Below are 13,018 nucleotides of genomic sequence, written 5' to 3'. Positions count from 1 at the left end.
AATAGGGATAAGAAGGGAAATGGTATTTCCAATACCAAACCCAGAATTTACTAATTTGAAAGCTTACAAATGTGCATACCTTTTAAATCCAAAACTTAAAAACAAAGGCAAGAGGCAAAAAACCAGAGAAAGCAGCTTATCCTATCTTGAGCTTAGTCAACTGATCACTTTCAAACCAAAGCTCTCAGCCCTTTGAAAAAATAGCAGGCTCAAGGGTGCTCCATAGCCAGAAGTTTTATTGCTACACCCAATCCAAGAACTGTGTGCAACGGAGTCAAAAAAAAAAAAAGGGGGGGGGGGGGAAGAGGGAAGAAGAGAGCAAAAAAAAAAAAGACCTTTTTGTTGTCAAAAGTCAGAGTCAGATAGTTGCTTATAGATCCTTTCAGTGTTTGATTAGGAAAAATCTGAACCTTTGAAGAGATACAGGGTAAGGAGGGAGTGTTTTTTCCAAATAGATACTAAACTTTAATAAGTGAAAAATTTTAATTAAGCCTCAATTGTTCAAAGAAAAATAAAATGGAAAAAGCTTTAATCCTAATCGGTTTTAGTTTGACATGCTTCAAGAGGTTTTGTTTTAAAAAAAACTGATAAGAAAAAACAATGAATAGGGAAAGAATTTACTAAAATCTTTTAGAATGTACACGATTCTTATCCTAACTACAAGACAGCATTATTTGGTACAATGTGTATTTGTGGATGTACATGAACAGTATATATATTATCCGGATCATGTTGTGCTATGTACACATCTTTACAATTCTTCCTGAAGGTTAAAGCAGTTCATTAGATTTCAAAATGCGTAATCATCTTTTTATGTTGGCACTTGTTAGGCTCTTGTCAGCATTGATAACTGGCATGTTTTATTGCAGCCCAGTTCCAGCCAGTGTTTGCCAACATGTTACAACAGAAGTCCAGCAATAGGTGGGTAGAGTGCAGGAAAAAACAGTGCCATGTTTCTCAACTGGAGACCTACAATACAGAAGATAAAGCTGTATTACCACATTGAGCAACTAAAGATCTTGCATTTCATCAAAGATGGGAAACAGTGTTTGTAGCCCAATAGAAAGTTATTTATGGCTGTCTGTGCTCAAAACTAATTTACTTGAATGTGTATCAGAGTAACAGCCATGTTAGTCTGTATTCGCAAAAAGAAAAAGGAGTACTTGTGGCACCTTAGAGACTAACCAATTTATTTGAGCATGAGCTTTCGTCCGATGAAGTGAGCTGTAGCTCACGAAAGCTCATGCTCAAATAAATTGGTTAGTCTCTAAGGTGCTACAAGTACTCCTTTTCTTTGAATGTGTATGTCTTTTGCTTGGTGTTTAGCATTAACTATGCAGTCATCTCAAGGAGAGGAGTCTAACCAGTGCAATGCTGTAACACTGGTGGTAAATTTGAGCCCAAAACCTCTGTCAGTTAGATTTTAATAAAACTGTCTTAAGCATTTGCATATATTATATATGTAGGTTTCTCATATGCATCCAGGACTAGGCTATAGTTGAGTATTTTGTATAGCAAGCAAACATTTTAGCTATTGAATGACTGAAGTCTAGTATAGTAGTATTTTACAGAACAGAGCATGAGCTGCAGCATAAAGCATCACTGTTATAAAAGTGAGTGTGCTTATTTTAGGTCTGTCATTGGAGCCAGGCTCTTAGTCATCACAGTGCTATAACTCAATGTTAAAGAACTTGCCTTCCATAAGCAAGATGGCCAGCTTACTATTTCCTTCTACTCTTGGACATCATTCATGCCAAGTTACACTATTGCACTTGTTCAATATGACAACATGCTGGTACCTTGGAAGCAGCACACTGCTTTATTTGCTATACCCACTCCAGTTAGAGAATTCCCATGCTCTAGGTCTGTTCCCCTTATCTCCTGAGGGAGAAATATCCGTCTAAGTTATTGATGTGTTTCCCATGTATCTCCTTTAAATTTTACTAGAAAGAACAGTCCACTTGCTCTTAAGCACACACTTGAAAATTTAAGTCAATCCTGTCTGATGGTTTGCTATGGACAGCACCAGTATCAAGTGGGACTGACTTGAGTAATTGTGAAGCTAGAGTACATGAAACCTTTAGAGAAGATCTGCTAATGTTAAAAGCAGTACGTCAAGAAACAAAAATACAACTAGCACAAGTTGTTCCAAGTTGTGAAAGCTTCCTTGAAAGGTCAGTTAAGACAATTCCTTCCCATAGTGAGGGCATTCAGCAGCCCTATTTTTCCATGCAACTTTGTTCAGGGTACTGAATGCAAGAAATACAGGTTTATTGTGGTGGATAAGATGTGGCTTACAGATTGGAAGGAATATTTGTGCCAAATCAGCCATTTAAACACAAAAGACTAAGTAAGTGACATCTCACTCTGGAAATCAACTGACCTAGCTGAATGCAGAAGTTACTCCTGGGCATGCTGCAATTCAAGTTAAAAGGCTTAAAACCCTTTTCAGGTGAAGATACAATTCAACAGCAGTGAAGAACACTAAACAGGAAAGTTTTAGTCACCTTACTGACCTAGAGACTAGTTACAAAGTAGTAAGAGTATAGTACTTTGACAATTAGTCATGTGGACTAGCAAGATGGTTATATAGGTTGTAACACAATTTGTCCTTTTATAGCATTAGGTCTTGCAGCCTGCCACAGTTTACATTTTAAATGGAAGCTTCCAGTTCAGCATCCCCCTTGCTATCAGAAGTAGGTTGCTTAAGGGCAATGGTCTAACTACCTCTCCATCCTGAGGTTTCTGATCTCAGGGCATAAGAGTTACAGAAGGAAAAGGTCTTTAAAAAAAAAAAAACTCATTTGGTACTCAGTAGTCTAGCCTCTGTTCTGCAGAGAAGTTACTGTAGGAGTAAAAGTTGTTGTGAGACCTCTCTAAAAGCATTACAATTCTTGGTTTCAAGTTACACTGAAGAACTCTTAAGTCAAAAATCAAAAGTTGTCGGGGGGGGGGGGGGGGACACCTTTTTCAGTCTTCAGCCTGTGGTTGTTGGCAATAAATATTTGACAAGTGGTATTAAGCCCGGAGTTAAAGCTTGGAGAGAAATTCAAGCGTGTTATAAAGTTCAGCTCCCAAGCAGAATTACTGCCGACTACCATGAGGAGTTGTCAAGTGGATTTAATTTTCCTTGAGGAGCTACTAAAATTAAGCATCTTGTATTACTACTATGGGGCAATGGAAGACACTTTCTTGGTGCCATATGTTGAGATTGACTAGGGGGAAAAAATTCTCTATATCTCCCCATCCATCCTAAAAGTATTACAAGATCTTTAACTCAAGAGAAAGCTTAAAAAAGGCTGACATGTCTTCCCAACCACTGACTGATCCTAAGACCCTAAAAATTGATGGAGCCTGCAAGTGGCCTTGCTATCAGCATCTGTGCACAGATTGACACCACATGTACATCAACATTTGCAGTTTTGGGCTGGCAACGGACATCTGAATTTTAAAGCTTGTTCGGAAGCCTGCTTGGGCAGGAAGCTATAGTGGATGTCCACTTTTGATGCTAAATATATTACAAGTGTATTTGTTGCCACTAATGAGATAAGTGAACTGGTATAAAATACTGCCAAAACAAATCTAATCTCAGGCTTTGGGCAGTGTATTGAAGACATGCTAATAAAATAATGCAAGTTTACTAAATTCTTTGTCTGGGTTGGTAGACAGTAATGCATGAAGGAAAAAAAAGTTACTTTCAGTGTCTCCATAGCCTTGTAGTCTTTGGCAGTGCTGGTCTACCGACATGAGGCTGCGGAGATATTGCCACTGAAATGGAGTGTAATTGGGAGAAAGAGCAAAGTTTTTTGGAAAGATGAGGGGAAGGTATATATGCCTGAATCCAGACTGTGTTGTACTGTTAGTTTGTCCTTCAAGCCTCCTACTAATGGAGGTGAAGGGTCTTTCTTTGAAGAAATTACTACTTACCCTGAAAAAAGTGAAGCTACTAGCTGCTAAATAAGTGTCACTCAAAAGCAGTCTCTTGGCTTTTTCTTACACAGCGGGCAACTTTCCTTTTGAATTCTCCATTTCTGTCTTCTCTCCATTCTTTCTGTAAAGAAGTAGTTGGACAACTTTGAGTTTAGTGCTGCGATAAGCTTATTCTAGCAAAAAGTTCCATATTTAAGTTTTCAGTACCTAGGTGTTCTGAGTCCAAGAGATTTTCTTAAAAGGTGTTTAAAGCTAGCAAACCTGTTCCTGGAAGTAGTCATGGCATTCAAGGCTTGGAGAAAAACAAAGATCACCCTAGGCTCCTGGAAAGCTTGTCCCTAAAACTATGGACACCTAGGCCATTTTACAGTCTGAGCTTTCATCAGTAGACGTTTTTAGCCCTTGTGGTTGCAAACCCTTCTCTCCACCTAGTTTCTTCCAAACAGGAGCCAGATTTCAAGAGACTATATTGAGTTGTTTGGTCTGTTCCAAAGCATCTGCAAACCAACAGCAGATTCATAGGTAAGGCCAGAAAGACCATCATCTCCTCCTCATCCGATCTCCTGCTTAACATAGGCTATAGGATTTCCCTGAATTCATTCTTGTTTCAACTAGAGCATAGCTATATCTTTTAGAAAAATATAATCTTAATTTAATTGCTCATGATGGAGAATCCACTACAACCCTTATAGTTACCCTCACTGTTGGAAATTTGCTTTTTTATTATTATTATGAAAGAGCAAGTTGGTCTTGCTTCAACTTTCTGCCATTAACTCATTACACATTTGTTAGATTGATATAGGGCTTCTCAAGTTTCTGTTTTCCATGTAAGTACTTACAGAATGATCAAGTTGGCCCTTAATCTCTCTTGAAGCTAAAGAGACTAAGCTGCTTTAAGACAAGTTTTCCCAATTCTTCACTCCCTCTCATAGCTCTTCTCTGAAGCCTCTCCAATTTATCAAAAATTCCAAGTTATTTTTAACTTCAGTCTTCCAGTTCTGGTGTCAACACCACACTTGCTATTCAGAATCTCATGGGCAGTTGTGAAACAAGTCAGTTGTCCAATGGTGCTTAGCAAAAACTACAAGCCGAAGCTGGTACTATCGATATCCACATGGAAGTTATGCCCATTATCCTGCCACTTAAAGGGGTACTCAATGGGTATAGTAAGGAAAGGAAAAAGCCTATTTCCTTATGGCATTTAGAGGATGCAGGAAGTTAAGAGATACATAATAGCCAGACATGGACAAGAGTGCACATACAAAATCCCATTAGAAATCTGAGCATCCTGAGGTGGCAAGGTGACCTGGACTTTGTGCCAGGACAACTCTATTCCTCACCTATGCAGCCCTTTCCAAGACAAGACAAAAGGTAAAGAGGAAGTTAGGTAAGCAAGAAGTTTGAGCCTGGTATTTGTACAGCATGATGCATTTGTACATATGTTTGCAGTGGCATCGTTACTGGCTTGATTTTGTGCCTATTTGAAAGGTGCTTTTTATGAAGAAAAGCCACACACACACACACACACACACACACCCCTTTTTAAAAAACAGGAAAAAAAAGGGTTAGATACAGGGGAGCAAGGCACCATGGGTTGCTAGTTCAAGCCATGTTTCATAGAACGTGAAGAGAGGAGAAACTTGACTTATAATTGGACACTAATTAGTGAGTGATCGATATTGAATGGCCCACTCCCTCATAAGTTTGAGTCTGTGGAGAGGGGTTAGTTTAGATTTCCAAGCCTCGCTTATACTGCATGTGTACAGTGTTGATAACTGCTCTGTACAGACACCATGTAGGCCATGCATGCAGGAGACCTCTCCATTCTTTCCAATAGCAAGTGTTTGAGGTATTTCTGTGTAACATATTTACACAGTCTCACTACTGTTACTGCACTCCAGCTGGTCAAGCCATCAGCTAGTGGCTCTTTGAAGGGGCTTCATGTTTCCCTCTCTTTTGGGGTAAGAAAGCCAAACAAAAATGTAAGAGCTGTTAAATATGACAGAGGAAGTGAAATTAAGACCCAGAATGAAGAGATACAGGCAATAGACTGTACAGCAAATGCACACTCCCAAGGAGGCAGGCATTTGCTGTGTGGCCTCCTGTGCGTTCAACTGCAGAATTAGACACAGAATTCCATCTAAGGAGTTGTGCTCCAAAATCTTAGCTTAAAAAAAGTGGTTTCTAATCCTTATGGGTGCAGAGACCTCAAACATTAGAGCATCAACTGAAGCAGGAATGCCTTCCAAAGTCAGAGGACCTGAAACAAGAGCTCTGAAAGGCATCAACTGCCTCAAACATAGCAGGCAGGACCCTTTGGACTCCTCCTCACCTCCCCCAGGTGTGTGGCAAATTAAGCAGCAAATGCAACATGGATTTCAGACACTGCTTTTTCATTCCCACCATGCCAGCCATCAGCCATCTCTTGTCTGTAGCCGTCTGTTCTCTAGATTCCCCAATAGGAAGATACAGTAATCTAACGATCAGAAAATCAGGGAGCCAGATGTTGAGTCTTGCCTGTAGCCAGTAAGCTGGGCAAACCAAAAGCAGAAGTTAAACAGAAGACACCAGTGTAGCAGAGACCTATGGAGATGAGCTGTTTAAGCAATCTATAAGCTCCCTTCTCTGGGGCACACTGGCCAAGGGGTAAAAGCAAAGAAAGTGAGACAAGATCCAGTGAGAAATGCTGGGCTTCCTGGACAGCACAATAAAATCCCACTATCTTGGGGGGAGGGGAGAAGTTTCACATCAATGAGTATTTTGACTATGCACTGAAGTTTCGCATGTTTGTGTGGGGATGGGAATTAAGGGTATTTCATAGCAATAGCATTTCGTCCTATTACACTAGGCCATACAAAATGCCTATATTTAAGGACTAGACTCCAGGAGGGTATTTTCTAGAGACAGCACGTTTACAAACCCAGCTCAAAGAGTTGAGACCTGACAAACCCACACTACTTGTGTGGAAATTATTATGAAGCATACCGCAGGATGAAACCTGAAGCCTTCCAACTTCTTGCCAGCAATTTTCTCCCTACCTTTGGAATAACTTTCAAAAGTTCGGAGATTTAGTCTAGCATGTGCTTTTATAGATTCGCAAAAGGAGTGTCCCTTTCACAAAATACCTACTGGGAAAGCAGTAGCACACTTTTCAAAGAAGCTAGTTACTGGAACTTTTGGTGAAAGATCACCAGATGTAGTGTGTAAAAATAAGTATGTAGAAACCAGAAAAAAAAGTCAGCTACAGATTAGTGTTAAATAGTCATTAGAGAACTAAAATGTACTACACACTATTGGGCATTTAAAGCCCAGTTTGCTCCTCCACAGGATTCAAGTTTGCTGTATGAAAGATCCGTGTCTCCTTGATACTCAAGTCTCCAATGGTAACATGCACAGCATGAGTGGTTGGATGTGTACAGAAAAATAACCAAGAACTGCTTTCTTGGTAGCTATTTTGTATTGGGAAAAGACTGTTTCCACCACTGATTTGAGGACAAAAGTCTACTAATCAAGACTGACCCTCATACTGTACCACTAGCTTTCCCAGACTTGGGAAAGCTGAGCTCCCACTTCAGCAGAGTGACACTAGACACGCATCCCTACAGCCTCCTGCATTATTAAAGACCTTCTCATCTTAATTTAGATTTCTCCCCCTCCACCTCTCCCAACTTTAAGTGGCAATTCCTCCACTATTTAAAGTCTGTAAAAGAAGGCATTAACTCCCATGTATACACTGTTTAACTCTATACTCATGACACTGACATAGGCTGACGTTTTAGGGGCAAGAGGAAGAACAGATACATTTTTATCACTAACTTTTCCTGCTGAGATCCCTGCATCAGTTTCTATGGTTAGTCTCATAGAAGACGCAAAAGACTCCCTAAACAAACCTTTTCTGCACTACATGCTAAGTAGCATATGAACCATCAGAAAGGGTTTCCAGCATAGACTGAAAGACACAGGAGTTGTGAGCTACAAGAGTTGTATTTTACATCTTCAGATCACCGGTTGACAAGTTGTATCTAGTCATAGTCATAGCCACTTACATCAAGTTCCATTGCTATGGAGACAGCTGAAGTTTTTCGATTACATTTGAGCAACCAAGCCTCAAAATTTACTGCAGAAAGTCTCTACCCTGCCTGTTTCTGTATCCTGTCTAAGTTGCTATCTGACAAGTCTGTTTCAGTGTCTGCCTTGTTCAGCCTATAAAGCAAGAGGATTTTGTCTGTAGTTAGCAACAAATACTTGTTTACCAAGAAAAAGTAATCCACAAAGCAATTCTGGGGCTGAATTTCAGACGCTAGCCTTTAAGACTAGCTATTAAGCTTCATTACACGTACATTTTTACTGGGCAAGAGTACAGTCTTTGCTTACCAGTCATCTAATACCATGCTTATCAAGTCATAAAATATGCCCTTCGGGTTTTTGCATTTACAATAAATAAGCTTTCTGCTACACATAGCACCACTGTATTTACAAACCAGGAGTCTTACCGCTGCATCAACATTAGCGGGAGAGTCACCATTGGGATCTGCCAGCATAGAAATGACACTAATCATTATAGTTTCCACTGTGTGGATGGGAAGCCAGCGTTCCTCAGGTTTTTCATAGCCATATTTGTCTTCTCCAGGCTCATGAAGAATTGAAATGCAGACATCACCGTTCTTGTCAACTACAAAGTCAAGCAGTCACATGAGGTATATTTTAGTGTTGATTAAATTGCTGGCTTCAAGGTATTATATGGGGATGCTATTCTCCATCCAAACAAGTGTTCTATCCAAGTACTTTCAAAACAGTTAGCTGTGGGAAGTTTCAGGGAAGACACTTTCTTTCAAGACACTGTCAAGTTTATATCACTGTTCGAGGACTTTACAAAGAAGCTGCAAAAACTGAAATTTGGCAAGACAGTAGGCTTGCCCTAGTCTACTTTAATTTATTTAAAGCAATATCTGCCTTCATATGGGTATGCCAAGTACTTTGACAGTTTAAGTGTTCAGTTTAATTGTAGCCCTTTCATATTTCTACAGAATCAGATCTTCACCTTTTTCATACCAGAAAGGTTACAGTAGAACTGTAGACTAATCACTGATCTGATCCATCCAGGAACACATGGAAAACTAAGTGGCCCTGTGGACCATTTTGATACCTCCATTTTCAGTTTAGTGGCTATTCCCCCCCCCCCCCACTTGTGAAGGCATAAATCTGAGTTCAGAGAGTCTTCAACGTACAGCCAGCAAACCCTCCTGACAGGGCAGATGATCTATACCTTAAGGAGTGGGTATAAAGCTGTGTCTTCCCTGTGGATGTCAGTCAATGTATGTGAAAGTTGGGATTTGACTTGATGTCACTATTAGGCCTCTGTCTCTTCCCCCTCTCACGGAAGCACTTTGTGCTGGTTTGCTGCTAAGCTTTACTACAGATTTATGGAATTCAGTAAAGTTCTTCACCCAATATAGGTGTGACTATAGAAACTTTGTCTTCAGAAGACAGAAGGGAAAAGTCACTTCTTTTCACCTTCCAGCTTGTATCTGCCAAGCCAGTGATGTAAAGTTAACCCAAAGACCCAGTTTTTTTTTCTTTCCCCAGACCAAAGACTTACATTAAGGAGAAGGCCCCACCTGTTTCTCTGGGCTAGACACAGCCCATTAATACATGCTGCCTAAACCTTGGGAAGGCTGATGCAGATGCTTGGAGAGCAGACCTCTAGACCCCTGAAGTGTCAAGTATGGAGAGGAAAAATAGTATAACACAAGATCTGGCAGTTAGCTAAACAGTGGGGTTGTTACAGGTTTCTTATAACAGAACACGTCCACTCTGGCTAATTTTTTTTAGCCACACCTTCAATTTCATTTACAAGTAGAGAAAACTAGAACGGTAGCAATTCTTACCATTTGGATGCCAGATTTCTGTGATGAACTTCATTTTCGGCGGCCTGAGAGGATAGTCTTTTGGAAAAGTGAGATGAGCCTTGAAGACGCCACCTTCACTGGGGAATTAAAGAATTATCAGTAAGTAGTTCTTTGCAAGGCCAACACTAGAAAATTGAGTCAGATGACACTTTAACCTATATTAGGCTTAAACATTTTGTAACACTGGCACTCATGGTAATAGCATTAGCTTACACAATGGATGGATAAGAACTTTTTACAAACTACTTTCCATCCCCTCCAAATACTCAGACTACAATGTTTAGGAGTATTTTATTTTTCCAGAGGACAAAGTGTCATTTTAACTCAAAATTCCACAGAGCTCTCAGCTAGCTAAGTGAGTAAGCAAACATTTAGAGTCACTGCTTATAAGTCACCCGCCAGGCTCCCACTGCCTTCTCATGACCCGGGATCCCATCAATACCCCCAGTTCAACTCCCAGAAGAAAAGCAAGCACACAACCCAGACACCTGTTCGTGTTCCACATGTGGGTCACCTCATCAGTTGACAGGCCTGCTCTATAGCTAGGTTTACGGGTGCAGTACTAGATTTAGGAGACCTACTAAGTCAAGGAATCTCAGGAACACTTGCCAAATCCATAGTCTAAACAGTGTTCTCAGGACCCTTAGTACCATCATTCTTGACCAATACTTCCAATATTGGATTTCTGCACTCTGATATCAAGGGGCTCATTACCAGCCCAGCCAAGTTATTTTCTAGCATTAACAGAGATAATTGTATTTTGACCAATCTAACTGGGTTGGAGTTAAACAGGAGAGAGGTCCCATTTTAGCACAGATTAGGTACAAATGCACCTAGACTCAAACTTAACTGATCTGGTGGTTTAAGTATGGCGGTTTGAAGCCAAGGAAGATACAGTCTTGGTAAGTGTGAATCCCTATATAGATGGAAAAGCAAGAAACAAGCAAACATGTCATGTTAAAAAGTTTATTTCCCCTCTTACCACACACCGCCCTTATTCCTACTACTTCATGGAGTACATGTAGAGAAGGCCTGGCATTGGAAGTTGGGAGAGAGGTTGTTGAGACTCTAGTGCTATGAGTAGAATACTATGACAAGCCCCTTTGCAGTTACCATCGCTGTCAGCTACAGCTTAAAAAGGCTTGGACTTCTAATGAAGACGACACTATAATTTGAAGAGGAGACACTGATTGGATGTTGGACGCTCATGATAGGCAAGTTACTGCCTCAATATAAGAGGAAAGACTGAAGCAGCAGAGTGGTGTTCAGGAAGAGATGGCTAAATACTTGATGGCACACTAATATAAAACTAGTGCAGAGACATCAAGAAATCCCAAATCCTGAGAGGAAAAGAAAATTGAATTAGGGGCTTGGGTACTATAAATTGTAGAGCCTTTTAAAGCTCAATACCCTCAGTAAATTTTTTGCAACACTGATGCACCCAGCTGGGCAATATTGATGGTTTAAAAGTTATATCTAGAACAGAAGTCCCGAAAGGAGAATGCAGTATTTTGAGTCATACACTAAGCCAACAATAAGCCTTTAATCCTTTCAATTAGAAAGGTCTATTGCCATATACAAGCTGACGTACCTTTATAAACTACACCTTTGCAGTTTATACTTATTGCCCTGTTAAATGTTGTGACTCATAATAGGTGTTTCCCATTTTATACTGGGCATAGTGAACAGCACTGACAAGACAGGACTCTGGCTGCTGAATCCAGATGCTTACAGGAGCAAGCTAGAAAGATAATTACTTTGCTCATACACAACTTAAGTTGCAGTCTAATGATTATAGCAGAAGAATGAGTCAAGCACCCAGTGTTCATTTAGTTTGATCCAGACAGACTCACTTAGACCTTAAACAAGCTGTTCAGTTCCCATCTGAAGTCAGCCAAGTTGAGTCAGAATAGGACATTTCCTGAGATCAGGAAATTGAATCGAGTGCAGCAGTGAAATTAAGCCAGTGGCGTCCAACCTGGGTGCTAAGTTGCAAAGTGACAGAATCTTATTGTAAACTCATCATTCTGAGCCCTGAAATTTAGAGAGTTGCTTGAATCAGTCAAGTAGGGGCAATGCCTCCCTCACTGAAGCAGCTACTATCCTCTCCCTGCTGCAGATGCTCAGCAGTCCCTTGCAGCAGGCAAATCAGTACTATAGGCAAGGGATTAGTCCTGGCGGCTCCACTGCTAGGCTGGGATGGGGACAGGAAGCATCTCAGGGAAAGCAGGATACTACTTTGTTTGAATCTGCGTGAGCATAAGGCAGCATTTCTCAAACTGTGGATCCTGACTCAAAAGGGGGTCACAAGGCCAGTGTGTGGGGGGGGGGGGGAGGAGGAGGAGGATTACAGTATTGCCACCATTACTTCTGTGCTGCCTTTAGAGCTGGGCAATCAGATCAGCAGCTGCTGGCTAGGTGCCCAGCTTTAAAGGCAGTGCCACTGCCAGCAGCAACACAGAAGTAAGGGTGGCCTGATATTGGAGGTGTCAACTGCCTGAAACATTTTCAAAAGGGACCCCAGCAAAAAAGTTTGAGAACCCCCTGGCCTAGGGAATATCTAGCAGAAGGTGGTTCTCCTTCTCCCACAGGAGAAGGAGGAAAGAAAACAAAAAGGTGAGACCCTAACAAGTTACAGCTCCCAGACTGCTGCCCTAACTGTAGTTATAAGCAAATCAACAGCTACAAAGTGCCACCCTGAACTATGATTTACATACGGCTGTTTGCTACTGTGAAGATTACATCATGGCATCTTGTGCACTCTCACATCCGTGTAATTCGATTTGCAAGCAGCAAGATTGCAAACAGATGTCCTACTGGCATGCTCCCACGGGAGACAAGGCACGATGCTTGGTCCTTCCTTCTCACCTTCCCCCCCCAAAAAAATTCCCCCTCTCCCCCCACAACAGTCACTCAAAATGTTTACAACCTTTAATAGTTGTCCCCCATTCAGGTCTGTCCCTGGCTCTGTTTGCAAAGAGAAATACTTATGCCACACGAGTTGAGATGCTGCTTAAGGCTGGCAGAGGCATTTACACTGACCACCCCTTGCTGTGTTTGAGTTTCAGCTCATCTTATATGCCCCCAAGAAGTCCATCACCCCCACTTCTGATGTGACCTGTCCATCAAAGCTGAGCTTCTGATAACCATTGTCTCAGTGTGGTTTGTTCCGTTCCCCT

General features: G+C 41.0%; 1 protein-coding gene across 1 annotated transcript in view; it reads right to left on the bottom strand.

Annotated features, from left to right (window-relative positions):
* Positions 1 to 297: 297 nt before the first annotated feature.
* Positions 298 to 13,018, bottom strand: part of UBE2G1 (ubiquitin conjugating enzyme E2 G1) — a 41,285-nt gene continuing 28,564 nt past the window's right edge. The window contains exons 3-6 of the mRNA XM_074974693.1: positions 9,819 to 9,916; positions 8,424 to 8,602; positions 3,928 to 4,051; positions 298 to 969 (exon numbers count right to left, since the gene is read on the bottom strand). Of these exons, the coding sequence (XP_074830794.1) occupies positions 3,965 to 4,051; positions 8,424 to 8,602; positions 9,819 to 9,916 (364 nt within the window). The 3' untranslated portion in view covers positions 298 to 969; positions 3,928 to 3,964. The remainder of the gene's footprint in view (positions 970 to 3,927; positions 4,052 to 8,423; positions 8,603 to 9,818; positions 9,917 to 13,018) is intronic.

This window comes from Natator depressus, chromosome 17 (genome assembly GCF_965152275.1).
Source record: "Natator depressus isolate rNatDep1 chromosome 17, rNatDep2.hap1, whole genome shotgun sequence".
NCBI classification, from domain to species: Eukaryota; Metazoa; Chordata; order Testudines; family Cheloniidae; genus Natator; species Natator depressus.
This window is presented reverse-complemented; position numbering and strand designations above follow the sequence as displayed.